Source organism: Sander lucioperca, chromosome 24, assembly GCF_008315115.2.
Source record: "Sander lucioperca isolate FBNREF2018 chromosome 24, SLUC_FBN_1.2, whole genome shotgun sequence".
Lineage (NCBI taxonomy): Eukaryota > Metazoa > Chordata > Actinopteri > Perciformes > Percidae > Sander > Sander lucioperca.
This window is the reverse complement of record NC_050196.1, coordinates 12,687,557-12,699,964: the sequence shown is the minus strand read 5'-3', so window position 1 is coordinate 12,699,964 and position 12,408 is coordinate 12,687,557. Positions and strand designations below refer to the sequence as shown.

The 12,408-nt window shown below is 41.2% G+C and overlaps 2 protein-coding genes across 7 annotated transcripts in view; one reads left to right on the top strand and one right to left on the bottom strand.

Moving 5' to 3' along the window:
* Nucleotides 1-280: 280 nt before the first annotated feature.
* On the bottom strand, nucleotides 281-10,895 carry LOC116044575 (cyclin-T2-like). 5 transcript variants are annotated; one of them, XM_031291882.2, is made up of 9 exons: nucleotides 9,040-9,289; nucleotides 8,402-8,483; nucleotides 8,184-8,312; nucleotides 7,201-7,261; nucleotides 6,829-6,891; nucleotides 6,520-6,565; nucleotides 4,435-4,598; nucleotides 2,389-2,459; nucleotides 281-2,289 (listed from the first exon to the last, which is right to left on the bottom strand). In XM_031291882.2, the coding sequence occupies exons 1-9, from the start codon at nucleotides 9,195-9,197 to the stop codon at nucleotides 1,246-1,248; spliced, it is 1,818 nt and encodes a 605-aa protein (XP_031147742.1). In that variant the 5' UTR covers nucleotides 9,198-9,289; the 3' UTR covers nucleotides 281-1,245. The 5 variants fall into 5 exon arrangements, 3 of the variants coding, with proteins under 3 accessions (XP_031147742.1, XP_035854298.1, XP_031147743.1); XM_031291883.2 differs by lacking the exons at nucleotides 8,402-8,483; nucleotides 9,040-9,289 and adding an exon at nucleotides 10,685-10,895 and having other exon boundaries at nucleotides 283-2,289; XR_004896565.1 differs by lacking the exon at nucleotides 281-2,289 and having other exon boundaries at nucleotides 6,192-6,565; nucleotides 9,040-9,290.
* The window catches only part of LOC116044599 (transmembrane protein 163-like), a 23,785-nt gene continuing 22,087 nt past the window's right edge, over nucleotides 10,711-12,408 (top strand). The window contains exons 1-2 of one of the 2 annotated variants that reach the window (XM_035998406.1): nucleotides 10,711-10,934; nucleotides 11,568-11,907. In XM_035998406.1, the coding sequence (XP_035854299.1) occupies nucleotides 11,721-11,907 (187 nt within the window). In that variant the 5' untranslated portion in view covers nucleotides 10,711-10,934; nucleotides 11,568-11,720. Of the gene's footprint in view, nucleotides 11,908-12,408 lie in introns of both variants that reach the window. The other variant, XM_031291926.2, reaches the window with a different exon arrangement.

The window sequence follows — 12,408 nt, the reverse complement described above, 5'->3', positions numbered from 1 at the left end:
AAAACAAAAAAAATAGATCCTTTGATCATTAAATTAGTGGTTAGCCTGACAGCTTTCCATGGAAAATGTAGCTTTCAAAAGTGAAGGAAAACAGAGAACATTACACGCTCTTTAAAGCCTTGATGAGTAACTCCTTTCATTGTTCAAAAGTTTAGGTTTTTGTTATGTTCATCATCACCTTACAGAACCAACCAAACGTAATCAACAACTCAAATGGTAAATCCATGTTTCTGGTTTCACATCAGACACTTAAGAACAGAAAATCACTGATGTGTAAAAATGAATTTTACACCTTTATTTGGGCTCTCAATACACAAATCGAGGATAAATTCATCAATATAGAGTCTGCATTAGATCTCATGATACACTGAATGGAGGAAGGTCTGGACTGATGCAATAAACCAACAGATTGAAATCTGAACTACAGTCCTATATACACAATCTTATTTAAGAGATCTGTATTTTCTGATAGTTAATAACATTTATCATACTGTATAGCGGTTGACAAGGTACAATCACAAGGCCGTTTTGCAATTTTAGCCGATATATCCTAAATGCACTTTCACAGCAGATGTTACGTAAACTTTATTTGTAGCTCTATAATGAGTCTGCACATTAAGTTCAGGTGCGGCCTTGGAAGTCCCAATAGACGGCAAATAGAGTCTGCCTTACATTTGTATTGGTTTTTTTTTTTAACTATTGATGCACTCTTTGAAAAGTAAGCAGACCATGTTTCGTCATCGTCAGCAAATGGACGAGGTGATACATCTCCACATATAGGTAATAAACCCAAACAGAGGAAGATTCGTTCTTATATCAAAAAAGTTCAAGACCTGAGATTTTCAGTGGAACAAAATGTCTTAACATACAAAAAAAAAACATTAACCATCTGTAAACTGTCACAATAGCTGTGAACACTAGCTTTGTCTTCCCTTTTGTGACTTAAAACATGCACATTAAAATCATAATGTCGGCTCGCGTTAAAAGAATGTTTTAAAATCTCATTATTCCAGCCGCGTTCTTAAAACTTCTCATGGTTGTTTTTTGTTGCAAGCTAGTGGTACACAGCTCTATCCATATAATTTTACATTTTTGACAGCTGAACGAGAATCATCAATAATCAGTGTGTAGACACGACTGAGGGCGATGCAGAATTCAGATAACTTAAGACAAATAAATTCATTTTTTTAAACTATTAAACATGGTAATACCTTATTCTAGACAACACTGTGGCCTCTCCGAGGGTTACAAGTTCATTCCTTGGGCACTTAGTAAAGAGTCCAGCATGTCAAAAGTGTCTTTGTAGTCAGTGTGTTGGCCGTTGGAGGTCAGCATGCCGTTGGTTCCGTCGTGGCCGTGGTGCTCCATCATCCTGCTCCCGCTCTCAGATGAGTAGTGGGCCGAGCCGAGGCCTCCTTTGGAGCTCCTGCTGCTCTTGGACGAGTGGTGGTGGTGGTTGTGGTTTCCGGCGTCAGAGTGAGGCCTTTTACGAGACGAGCCGGAGGAGCCAACGTCGGGAGCTCGTATGGATAAAGAGGCGTTCTCTATTGTCCCTCTGCCGTTTCCGCTGAGGGAGTAAGGGTGCGAGTGGCTGTGTTTTGAGTGACGGTGGCCATGCTCTTTGTGCTTGTCTTTTCCAGTCAGAGTCCCGCCCTGCTCTGAGCCTCCGTGACGCTCTGATGAAACTTTGATTCTCATCTTGAGCTCCTCGCTCGTGGCGGAGCCGTTCTCAGCATAAGAAGGAGGCAGCCGAGCCTTTTTAGAGCTGGTCTTATCTCTCCTGCTCTCACCTGACTGGCTGGCCTGCTGTGCCTGAGAGCGTTTCTTGTGGTGGTGTGAGGAGAGAGCCGGAGGAGGTGCGTACATGTCTGTGCTCGACTCATCCTTCATACCGTTCTGCGAGGCCAGGTCCGCCGCATGTTTCTCTCTGTACTTTTCCAGGGTCAAGACTTTCTGCGGCCGTGAAAAGGTGGCGGCGTTTGTACTGAGCTGCGGGTGTTTACTACTAGATCCGCCTGTAGCTTTGTGTTCGTGTTTCACCAGTGTGAAGTCTGAAAGGTGAGGCTCGGAGAACTGGTCGTAGTCGCAGCTCTTTGACTGGTCGCACAGTGGCTGGTAGGAGGCATAGGAGGCTGCGATGCTGTTAAGGGAGGGCATGTCTAAAGAGTCTGATGAGGTGGAGGGGAAGAAGGAGTTGGAGACACCAGAAAGGCCATCTAAGGACGTCCCCTGGAAGGCACTATCCACTGTTGGGCCCTCTGTCTTTGGCTTCTTAGCTGCTTGAATAGCCTAGGAAACACAGAATTCAACATGAGATACTGACACTTATTGGTCCTAACCTGTACCAGTCACACTTTATGTGCCGCCTGACAAGAATTAATGACATACCCTCCAGTTTCGTATCCTCTTCAGTTTGCTGGGTGTCTTTTCCAGGATCTGAAGAAACTCATGTGTGAGCTCTGAAAACAGTGAAGACAACTTTGTCAGTGTACACCTCTATACTGTAGGCTCATTACTAACACCATTCTCATGCTATCTACTGATAGCTTAGGATAATGGCTGAGACTGCAATACTACATATGATGAGGCAATGTCAGTAGGGGAGACCAGAGACAGCCGCTTTGTCGCCCTACTTGAAAATAGAGGAATGGTTTGGGTCCTGGTGCACATATTTAGTAGCATTCACTTGGGCTGTAACTAACGCTCGATTAATCGGACGTTTATTTTCTTGATTATTCTGTGAAGTATAAAATGTAAGCAAATAGTGTTAAAAAAAAAACAAACACTCAGACAAGAAAACATTTCTTACATTTCAGAAGCCTGAAACGAGGGAATGTTTGGCATTTTGCTTGGAAAATGACTGATGACTGTAGTGACAGACTGTTGGCTTTGATCAATCAGTGTAGATACGGTTAATAAATTAACACATATCCGGATATTTGTCTGATTTGAACAGCCGTCTATGCAGATTACACTTTACAAAACGCGACAAAAATAGATTTGAAAAACGCATGAGTGACGAGTGTCAAAAACACTTTCTAAAAAAGGTCCGTAGATTGGCCGTAATGTAATCCATCAGCAAGACAAATTTAAAAGCCGGGTAACTTGGAGAGGATCTAGCTCAGAACCTTGCCCACTCAAAACTGGCATTCCTCACGAATCAGTCCTGGGTCCCCTCCTCTTTTCTCTGTACACCAACTCTCTCGGGTCTGTCATTCAGTCGCATGGCTTTTCTTATCACAGCTACGCAGATGACACCCAAATAATTCTCTCCTTTCCTGAGTCTGAAATTCAAGTAGCAGCACGTATCTTGGCCTGTCTGACTGAAATCTCTTCTTGGATGTCTACACACCATCTGAAACTCAACCTTGACAAGACTGAGCTCCTTTTCCTTCCAGGGAAGGGCTCTCCTACCTAAGACCTGACTATAACAATTGACAACTCTGTGGTAGTCCCCACCCAGACTGCTAGAAACCTGGGTGTGACACTTGACGACCAACTCTCCTTCACTGCTAACACTGCTGCAACCACCCGATCGTGTAGATACATGCTGCATAACATCAGAAGGATACGTCCCCTTCTAACGTAGGTGGCGGCTCAGGTTCTGGTTCAGGCTCTAGTCATCTCACGTCTAGACTACTGCAACTCCCTCCTGATTGGCCTGCCTGTATGTGCCATCCGACCCCTGCAGCTCATTCAGAACGCAGCAGCTCGGCTTGTCTTCAACCTCCCCAAGTTCTCTCACATTACACCGCTCCGCCGATCTCTTCACTGGTTGCCAATTGCGGCCCGCATCCGCTTCAAGACACTAGTACTTACGTACAGGGCCCCGAACGGATCAGCCCCAGCTTACATCCAGGACATGGTCAAACCATATACCCCAACCCGCCCACTTCGTTCTGCATCAGCCAAACTGCTTGCTGCCCCCTCACAGCGAGGAAGAACTAATCACTCAACGAAATCCCGACTGTTCACTGTCCTGGCTCCCAAATGGTGGAACGAGCTCCCCATCGATATCAGGATGGCCGAAAGCCTACACATCTTCCGCCGAAGGCTAAAAACACATCTCTTCCGACTACACCTCGGATAAAAAAATAAATAAATTCTTGAACCTGCACTTTCACGTCTCTTTGTAGCTTTGCTTATTTAAAGCTAATGTATTTGCACTTACTACTTGTTGTCTGGAGTTTGAACCTTCACAGTTGAAAGCACTTAATTGTAAGTCGCTTTGGATAAAAGTGTCAGCTAAATGACATGTAATGTAATGTGATATTTAATTTGCAGATACATTCATAGTTGAGGATTGGTTTAGGGGAAAACAACATTTGGATTATTGGGTAGGTGAAAACGCCCGTAGTCCCCCCACTCCCTAAAAAGAGCATGAACCTTTCTATGACTCCAAGAGAAGGATAAACCAGCGGTAGAAGTTCTTACCATCCAGCAGCTGTAACGTTACGGTGCGGTCCACGTACTCCCACCAGTGTTTGCTATCTGTAGACACGGGGATCTCCCAGTTGGACCACTTGCAGGCCAGGTGGATGCAGACACATGCGACTACTGTGGGCCTGTACTGTAGGCAGAAGGTGGTGAGGTGCAAACTGCAGGAGACAAACAAAAGAGAAAGATACAACCGTCAGCTTAAGGCCTTTTATTCTAACATACATATATAATATACATTTGAGGCAGTTTAACAAGGCCACATTAACATATGTTCAAATTAATAGCAGAACATTAAAGCATTACTAAGAATCAAACTAATATTTTCACATCACATACACACATCCTTACCTTATAATACTGGAAAAACATTTGTAAGAATATGTTCCTAAATGTTTCATATGATGATATATTGAACCTGTATTTGGCCACATTGTTTTGATTTGAATTTAAAAAGGGGGAAATTATGAAACATTAAAAAACAGTGTTTCTTATCTCTTAATGAGCAATAATTTCAGGAAATACCAACTTATAAACAAATTAAATAAAATCTACTCACTACTTGCATTAGTATAAAATGATGACAGCACGTTCAGCACCATCATCACTGAAACTTCACGACATCAAACATGGGAACTTTAAGACTGAGAAACACTGGTAGCCAAGACAAATGATTAGACTAAGTTTTTTATGGTTTATTTTCTCTGCACCCTGAATCCCAAACTACACTGCAAACTGACTAGTGTATTGAAGCTAAAACTGCTGAAAATGACCAGGGCTCACATTTATCAAGTATCTCAGAATCACACTGAAAGTTGAACTAAGATTAAAAACCCTCCTACCTCTGATTCCACTTTCTACTTTTAATATCAACAAGTAGAATGACTCCACCTAAGCCCAAGTGCAACATTGCCGTTTTACAACAATTTTAGCTGCAAAGCAGAAATTATAACATGTTTTAGTTTTAACGTGAGTTGCATTTAAAGATATTAAACAGCCTTGTAATTCGAAATGCATAAAAAAGTAGGCTTAAGGTGTAAAAGGTAAATATAATGTGTTATCTATATTATTTATAGGTATATGCAAAAATTCTGACAAAGCTTATATCACAACTCGCATGATTTAACACACGTAAGAGTGCGACATCTTAAATATTGTGCAGTATTGTACGTGCAGCGATGGCGTTCAAACGGTGGGGAAAATTTGGCTACTTCTGTAATGTCATCCAGCCTTGGAGATACACCGCGACAATATGAACATTGCTCTCACATATTATTCTTTTAATACCTTCATTATCATCAATAAAGTTATTACATTCACCACACTTTAATCTGGACTTCATTCTTTGTGCATAAACTGAAATTAAGAGATCCTATCTACCATCATTTGTTGGGAACATCAATCTCTCAGACTTGCATATCATACTAGCAGCCTCTGTAAAACAAGTAAGATAAACACCTCAAAAGTCAGTTACTGAACAACAGCACAGTAATATCAAAATTAGGAGCTCAGTGTATATAAAGTGAAAATTATTTAGTAGCGAATCTTTAAAACATTTCTGCCACCATATTTCCTCTTCAAAAGACAATAACCCTATGACGCACATGCATTAGATTTCTGAAATGGTCATAAAAACTACATTACCACACAGAACAAGCATTCAGTTTGCAGCATAGTTTGGTGTTTCAATGTTAGCTCTTTTAGGGTGAAAAATGTGCAAAAAGTTAAAAAAAAGAACTGTAAACTATACTTACCAAAGCACTCTATAAGTTTAAGAATCTTTAGTGGCAATCTATATTCAGGCTACCATTTGAGTTTTTTTTAGACATGTGCACTCCGTACCAAACAACCTTGAGAGGTAAACAGCACCACTACACTCCACATAGTGCATTCAACCCCTATGTGCCAACACAGAGCCCTTGTACAATACACCGCACACAGCAGCCTGGTCGGTACTTCCCCACACTGGGGGTTCCCGGGGTTCCAGGCGCAAACAGGGCGTTGGACACAGGAAGGGGGGCCCTGCAGGACAGGAAGCTATAGTGTGCCATTACAGTGCAATAAGGGGAACAGGATAATAACCTGTTGGTAGCCATGAAATAGGAAGTCTGTGCCAAATCCTTGCTTGCTGAAAAAGAAAGAAAGTTTATTTTAGAACTAAGTTGACACTCTGAAATAACCATTTTATAATTACCATTAATGTAAATTATGCAGTACGATTCATGTAGCTGTATAGATGCAAATCTTGGTTACTTGGGACCAAAGTAAGAAAAAGTGGCTCTTAAAAACACTGTTAATCTTTTACTTTAGAGGGGATTTAGGATTTATCATTTTTGAAAACAATTCTTTAGAAGTAATATAAAGTGATGGTAAAAAGAAAGAATGTTATACCTCGTACTAGCTGGGAACACCTCACAACATCTGTGTGTGGATGATCAACTGTTATTTCAAAACCTGCAATAAAGATGTTGAATGAAGGCGATCAGCCACTCGTGTCAGCAGTAGCAGAAATCAAGTGCGATATTGTGGTTCATATTTGTTTAAAGAGAAAGGAACTGAAAGAACAACCTCAAGTGCTTCTTAAACATTTGAAAAGGTAAACTGCAATGTCAACATGCCTATCTGGTACTGTAATTCTGTTTGCACTTTTTCCTTTGACAGGAATAATGCTGCTATAATGGCTGGCTGAAGCCAGTAAAGCAATTCAACACAGAAAAAAAGTAAATACTGTATGTACATTACTGAAGCTTTAATAGCACTCACCCAGCGTTTGCAGCACTATTGTTTCCAGTGCTACAAGCTCTTGTGTCTGCTGCTGGAATGCCTGAAAAAGATCAATCATTGAACAATTTAAAATCTGCTTTCCAGCAGCGATATACTGATGATTCAACTTATCAGCATTCCTACAAAATAAAAGCATTGCCAGCAGAAAAGCTGGGGTAGTGGCGCTACTGCACCTTTTAGCATTCTGATATAAGAGCTTAAGTGTGTGGGCATAATAGACCCTTATTGGTCACCCTTGCATGTTTGTTTTCTTCTGGTTTCACACCAGCCCCTTGAGAAACATCAACACGCTCACTTGCTTGCTGAGAATTCTTACATACAGCCTCTTCGAGTAATGTCTAGATAGGTTTAGGGTTGCAGTGCATGTGTGAAAGGGGGCTTAAATTAACCAAATTATCCTTATCCTTTCTACCCACAACAAATTATGTCAACGTGGTTTTTAATAGGGCAGACAAAGCACATGATTAAAATAAGTAGATTCAACATTGGACTTGACAATGGTCTTTTTCCCCCCCCAAGTCTTATCTGCAACATCACGTAAACATTATATCTGTCAAATTGTAGCAAAAGGTGACTTCACGAACAATAGACCTATATTTTAACTGTTGATTATTCATTTTGTCTATTAAACCTTAGAACATTGTGGAACGTGTCCAAAACAATTTCCAGAAGGGGACATCTTTTAATAGCTTGTTTTGTCTCAACAACCAGTCCATAACCCGCAGATTTTAATTGACTATTATACAAGCCAAAGAAAAACAGCAAAATCCTTGGTGTAAAAACACTGGTATTTCTGCTTGGAAAACTAGTAGCAATTAACCAGTTATTAAAATAGTTATGTTGTTGCTGCTATACAGCAGTTGAAGATGTCTTTTCTCCCAAAAGCCTCACAATGGCACTTTAGTCAGTTATTAACTGAGTAAATTCCATGAAAACCAAAAGTCTACTCATAGTTTTCTTACGTTGCTCTTAGCGTCTATGGCAGGCTCTTGTGGGTTAGTGCAGGCATGGGCTATTTTAATGACATGCTCCAGCTTCCTGGGCTGCTCCTCAACTTTTGCTGCCAGGAACAACGTAGTCTGAGAAATGACCTAGAGAGAGAAAAACCTCAGTCAGTTTTCATAGTCGTACCACCGGTAATTATGGTATCAGCCAACACTGCAGTGGTAACGTTACTTACATTTCTATGGAATTTGCTGAAGGAGTGAATCATATAAAACCTGTGCATATATACTATAGCAGTGTTGATAATCAGTTGAGAGCTGGTATATTATTAAGGCACAATACATGGATGATATACAGTACAAATAAATTGAATGTAACAGCTTTAGAGTAGAAACCTTGACACATTAGCATCAAGCTAGCGTTGAGTAGAGACAGCTAGCAAAACGTGTACCGTGCTATCGCAGAATAAATTCATTACCTTTTACTTTCAATTATAGTCACTTTAAGCCATTTGAAACGTAGTAATATGTTTAACTTACACGTACAACCAGTATTAGTAAGCATTCATCACTGATATCATTAGCTAGACACAAAGCTAACAATGGAATCTGCAGTCTGAGACAAAACAATAGCTAAGATAGCAAGCAGGCCTTAACGCTTCCAGCTAGCTAAATATTAACACCACATTTGCGGAGTTAAATGGTCCATCTTATCATGGAGGACTCTGTACATGATAGTGAAAGATTTTAGGTGTATTTGAGGGATACAATATTAATTGTAACGAGGCTTGCCATTCCGGCCTTTCAGTTAGCTAATGCGCTAACCCGTATGTCTGCTAGTTAACAGTTAGCCTTTGCGTTTCAGAAAGGATACACGTTGAGTCTCTGGCCTATATCTTGGATTAAGTTGGCGGCCTGCTGCCTGTAAGAAAGCTCCCTGTCGGCCTCTATTCCGCCGCGTCGAGACGGCGTGTTTTCGAGCTGCTCCCGGGTAAAGAGCCATTTCGTAGAGGGTCCCCGGTGCACCGCCATTACGCTCCCACAGCCAAGCCCGACGGTGTTAGCATCGGGAGGGAGTGGGGCGACGGGGGCACCGGAAGGACGAAATGAGCAGCCGAAGCTGATTAAAACCGGTTACCTATTTTCTGAACAGCGCCACCAGTGTTCGGTAGTACAAATAGCACTCATTGATGCCACAATCAATCAATTTATTATTATACCTCATTCACGCTGTGGCATTTTGTCCACAACAACTAAACGAACGTTATTTCAGGTGTAATAGCTAAATGTATTCAGCCCTTTAGCCAGAAGCTAACTTACTAAAGACGTTGCTTTCCTAGTTGATTTTTCAAAGAAATAGCGAGGCTATGCAATTAGGGTCGAAATATCCAGATTACCCACAACTGTACTTTGCATTATTTTTAGGCTACTAATGTAAAGCCCCGAAGAGCCCTTAGAAATCAAAGTTTAATTGTTACTACTAGGCCTATTGCTTTCAGAGTTGATGCATGTCAATTGTACAATCGCCTATCTCCCTATTATTGCCACCAAGCCTCTATAATGGCTGAATTCCTGGGGACATGTAAAGCAACGACTCAAGAGGTTCGATATTAATAGCCTATTTGATCAATATGACAAGAAAACCAGACCACAGCTAAAATTGCTATTTATTAAAATGTGGATTTAGATAGCCTATCCTCCCTCTGTTCTGATTCTGACATTTCCATGGGAGATCAACGCAGGTAGACTACAATGAGACACCACATGGTGGAGCATCCTTTGGCCTGCATTACTCTCCTTCTACCACTAAATGGAAGCAAAGACCAAGACAAAAATCAAGCTCAGCGAGTGAAATCTCCATCTTCCCCAAGTGATCTAACAAAACTAGGTTTAGCTTACACCTAGGCTGCTCCTGTAGGCTATAACAATTCTAAAACTTGTAGGCCTGTATGCAACCAGATTATGCTAATTTTAGTGTGATCTGTTAATGAAATGTCAGAATTGTGAATGTAGGCGATTTGTGTTCCCCTCACATTTCAATTAATTCACCTTATGTGGACATTGTTTTTCAGGCTCAAAGTGGATGCTTTATCACTTGTAAATAGGCCTTCAGTGAAAACCCCATATCAGTTCAGGGGTTTGACCCAGAGAAAGCAGAAAAAGCGTTTATCAGCGCTGTATCTTAGCAACCCGTTACAGGAATCCCGTTACCATTTGTAGGCTAGTGTAATAACTCCAACCAAAAACATAATTTCGTCACACTCAATCCTGAAATATAAGATTTGAATTGTCGTTGCCCTCTCACCCAGTAAAAATTATTTGAAAAAAAAACATCCTCCTTCTCTAATCATCATCATCACATCAGTGATTTGGCCACAGAGGAGGAAATAACTGTCTATTTGAGGGTGTGATGGCAGAAAAGTGAAGAAAGAAATTAGCTACTGATGGGTTGCCGCTCACGAGGACAACGCGTTGTTGTGACCAACTTATTATCACTATATTATCTTTCAATCACGCACGTGAAAGGTGAGTAACGGGGCCAGTCTGTCTGCAGGTCCTCCGGCTCGTTCAATCCGCATGGGACAGATTCCTCGCGGACGCAGGTCGCAGATCAGCAGCTTTGTTCGACTCCAGCGCGAGCACAGCTCTCGTGAACTCCACCGGGATTTAGTAATTAGAGTCCAGGTGTAGCTATTTCACGACGTCGCGAATTGGAGCCAGTTGTGATTTTTTTTCTATTGCTTAGGTTATCCAGACTGAGCGCATCAGGTTTGTCAGCATAGACACATCACGTAGGCTAGGCTACCGGTTATACCACCTTCAAAATAAATAGCAGCTGTTTGTTTAATGGAAACTGCAAATTTCAACTTGAAAACATTTAGTGATTCGAAGAATTAGCTTCTTACATAGCCTAAGTAAAAGTAGCCTTCCAATTCAACAATATAAAAGTACTTAACATAATTAAAAAAAAGTTAAAGCATTAAGAATTTTACTGAGCAGCATTTAACTGTAATAGATTAAATAGTGGAGTAAAAAAATTAGGCTACCCAATCCTTTGTAAATGTAGGCTAGTATAAGTAGCATACTCAAGAAAAGTTCCCAAATTGTAGCATACTTAATAGCCTACTTGAGGTAATTTTCTTGAGTATCACCCAAATTACTACTGCTTTTGGGTAACAGAAGGTAATAAAAGCCATGTTTGACTCTTAAATACCGTAATGATAAAGCATAGACATTATTTGCAACAAAAAAAACTAAACACAGAAAAACACACACAAAAGGCTCAGCTGTAGGCTATATTTGAACAAAATAGACATTTTCGCATTATTTTTTTCAGTTGGCAAATAGGCGTTTGTTTTGAAGTTCACATCTCCTAATTTCCGGCATTGTTTCACCTTACAGTGTGTAATTTGGCGCTAGTGGACCTGCAGCCCTGCAAGGAGTCTCCTTTCTTCCCTCACTGTCTCTGGGTGTCTCCCCAGTTGAAAGTCTGCACTTATCGCCCAGGTGTGACATTTTTGGAGTGCCTCATTGGAACCGCAACCTGCTGAGAAGATGACTGACTCTACATTGCCGGACTCCACCGCCGTCCCGGTTGTAGTAGACCCCACGGCGTTGAACGGGCAGTGCGAGGAGATGGACTCCCAGCAACAGCAGCAGCAGCAGCCCAACACAGAAAGCCAGGGAGAGGGTTTCAAGATGGACCAGGAGATGAAGATAACAGACAGCATAGAGGACGGAGGTAGGCGTTGTGAAATATGTTGAAAGTTTAGGATTCACCGGATGCCTCGTAGCCAGGGTGCGCACTGTGCGTAATGCCATGGAGAGTAGCCGATGTATTTTATGCTGTCCCAGGTAACAATTTTTGGTTCCCAGAACGTTCCCTGAAGGTTAGTTTTTGGTTCCCATGGAAAGTTTTCCTGACATTTAGGGAACGTTAGTTTTTGGTTACATCGACCGTTCTCAGAACGTTCCCAGAACGTTCGCCTAACGTTGTAACCTTTAGAGAACGTTCCCCTAACGTTCCCCTAACCCTTAAGTAAGTTTATGGAACGTTCCCCTAACGTTATTTTTTTACATTCCCCTAACCTTTAAAAAACTTTAACAACCACGGTACCAAAAAATAAATATATATTTACATAAGAATCAGAATCAGTTTTATTTGCCATATAGACACATACTGTACAATAGAGACAACATACATATAGGCACATTAACACAATATATTGTATAAGGCAAGGCA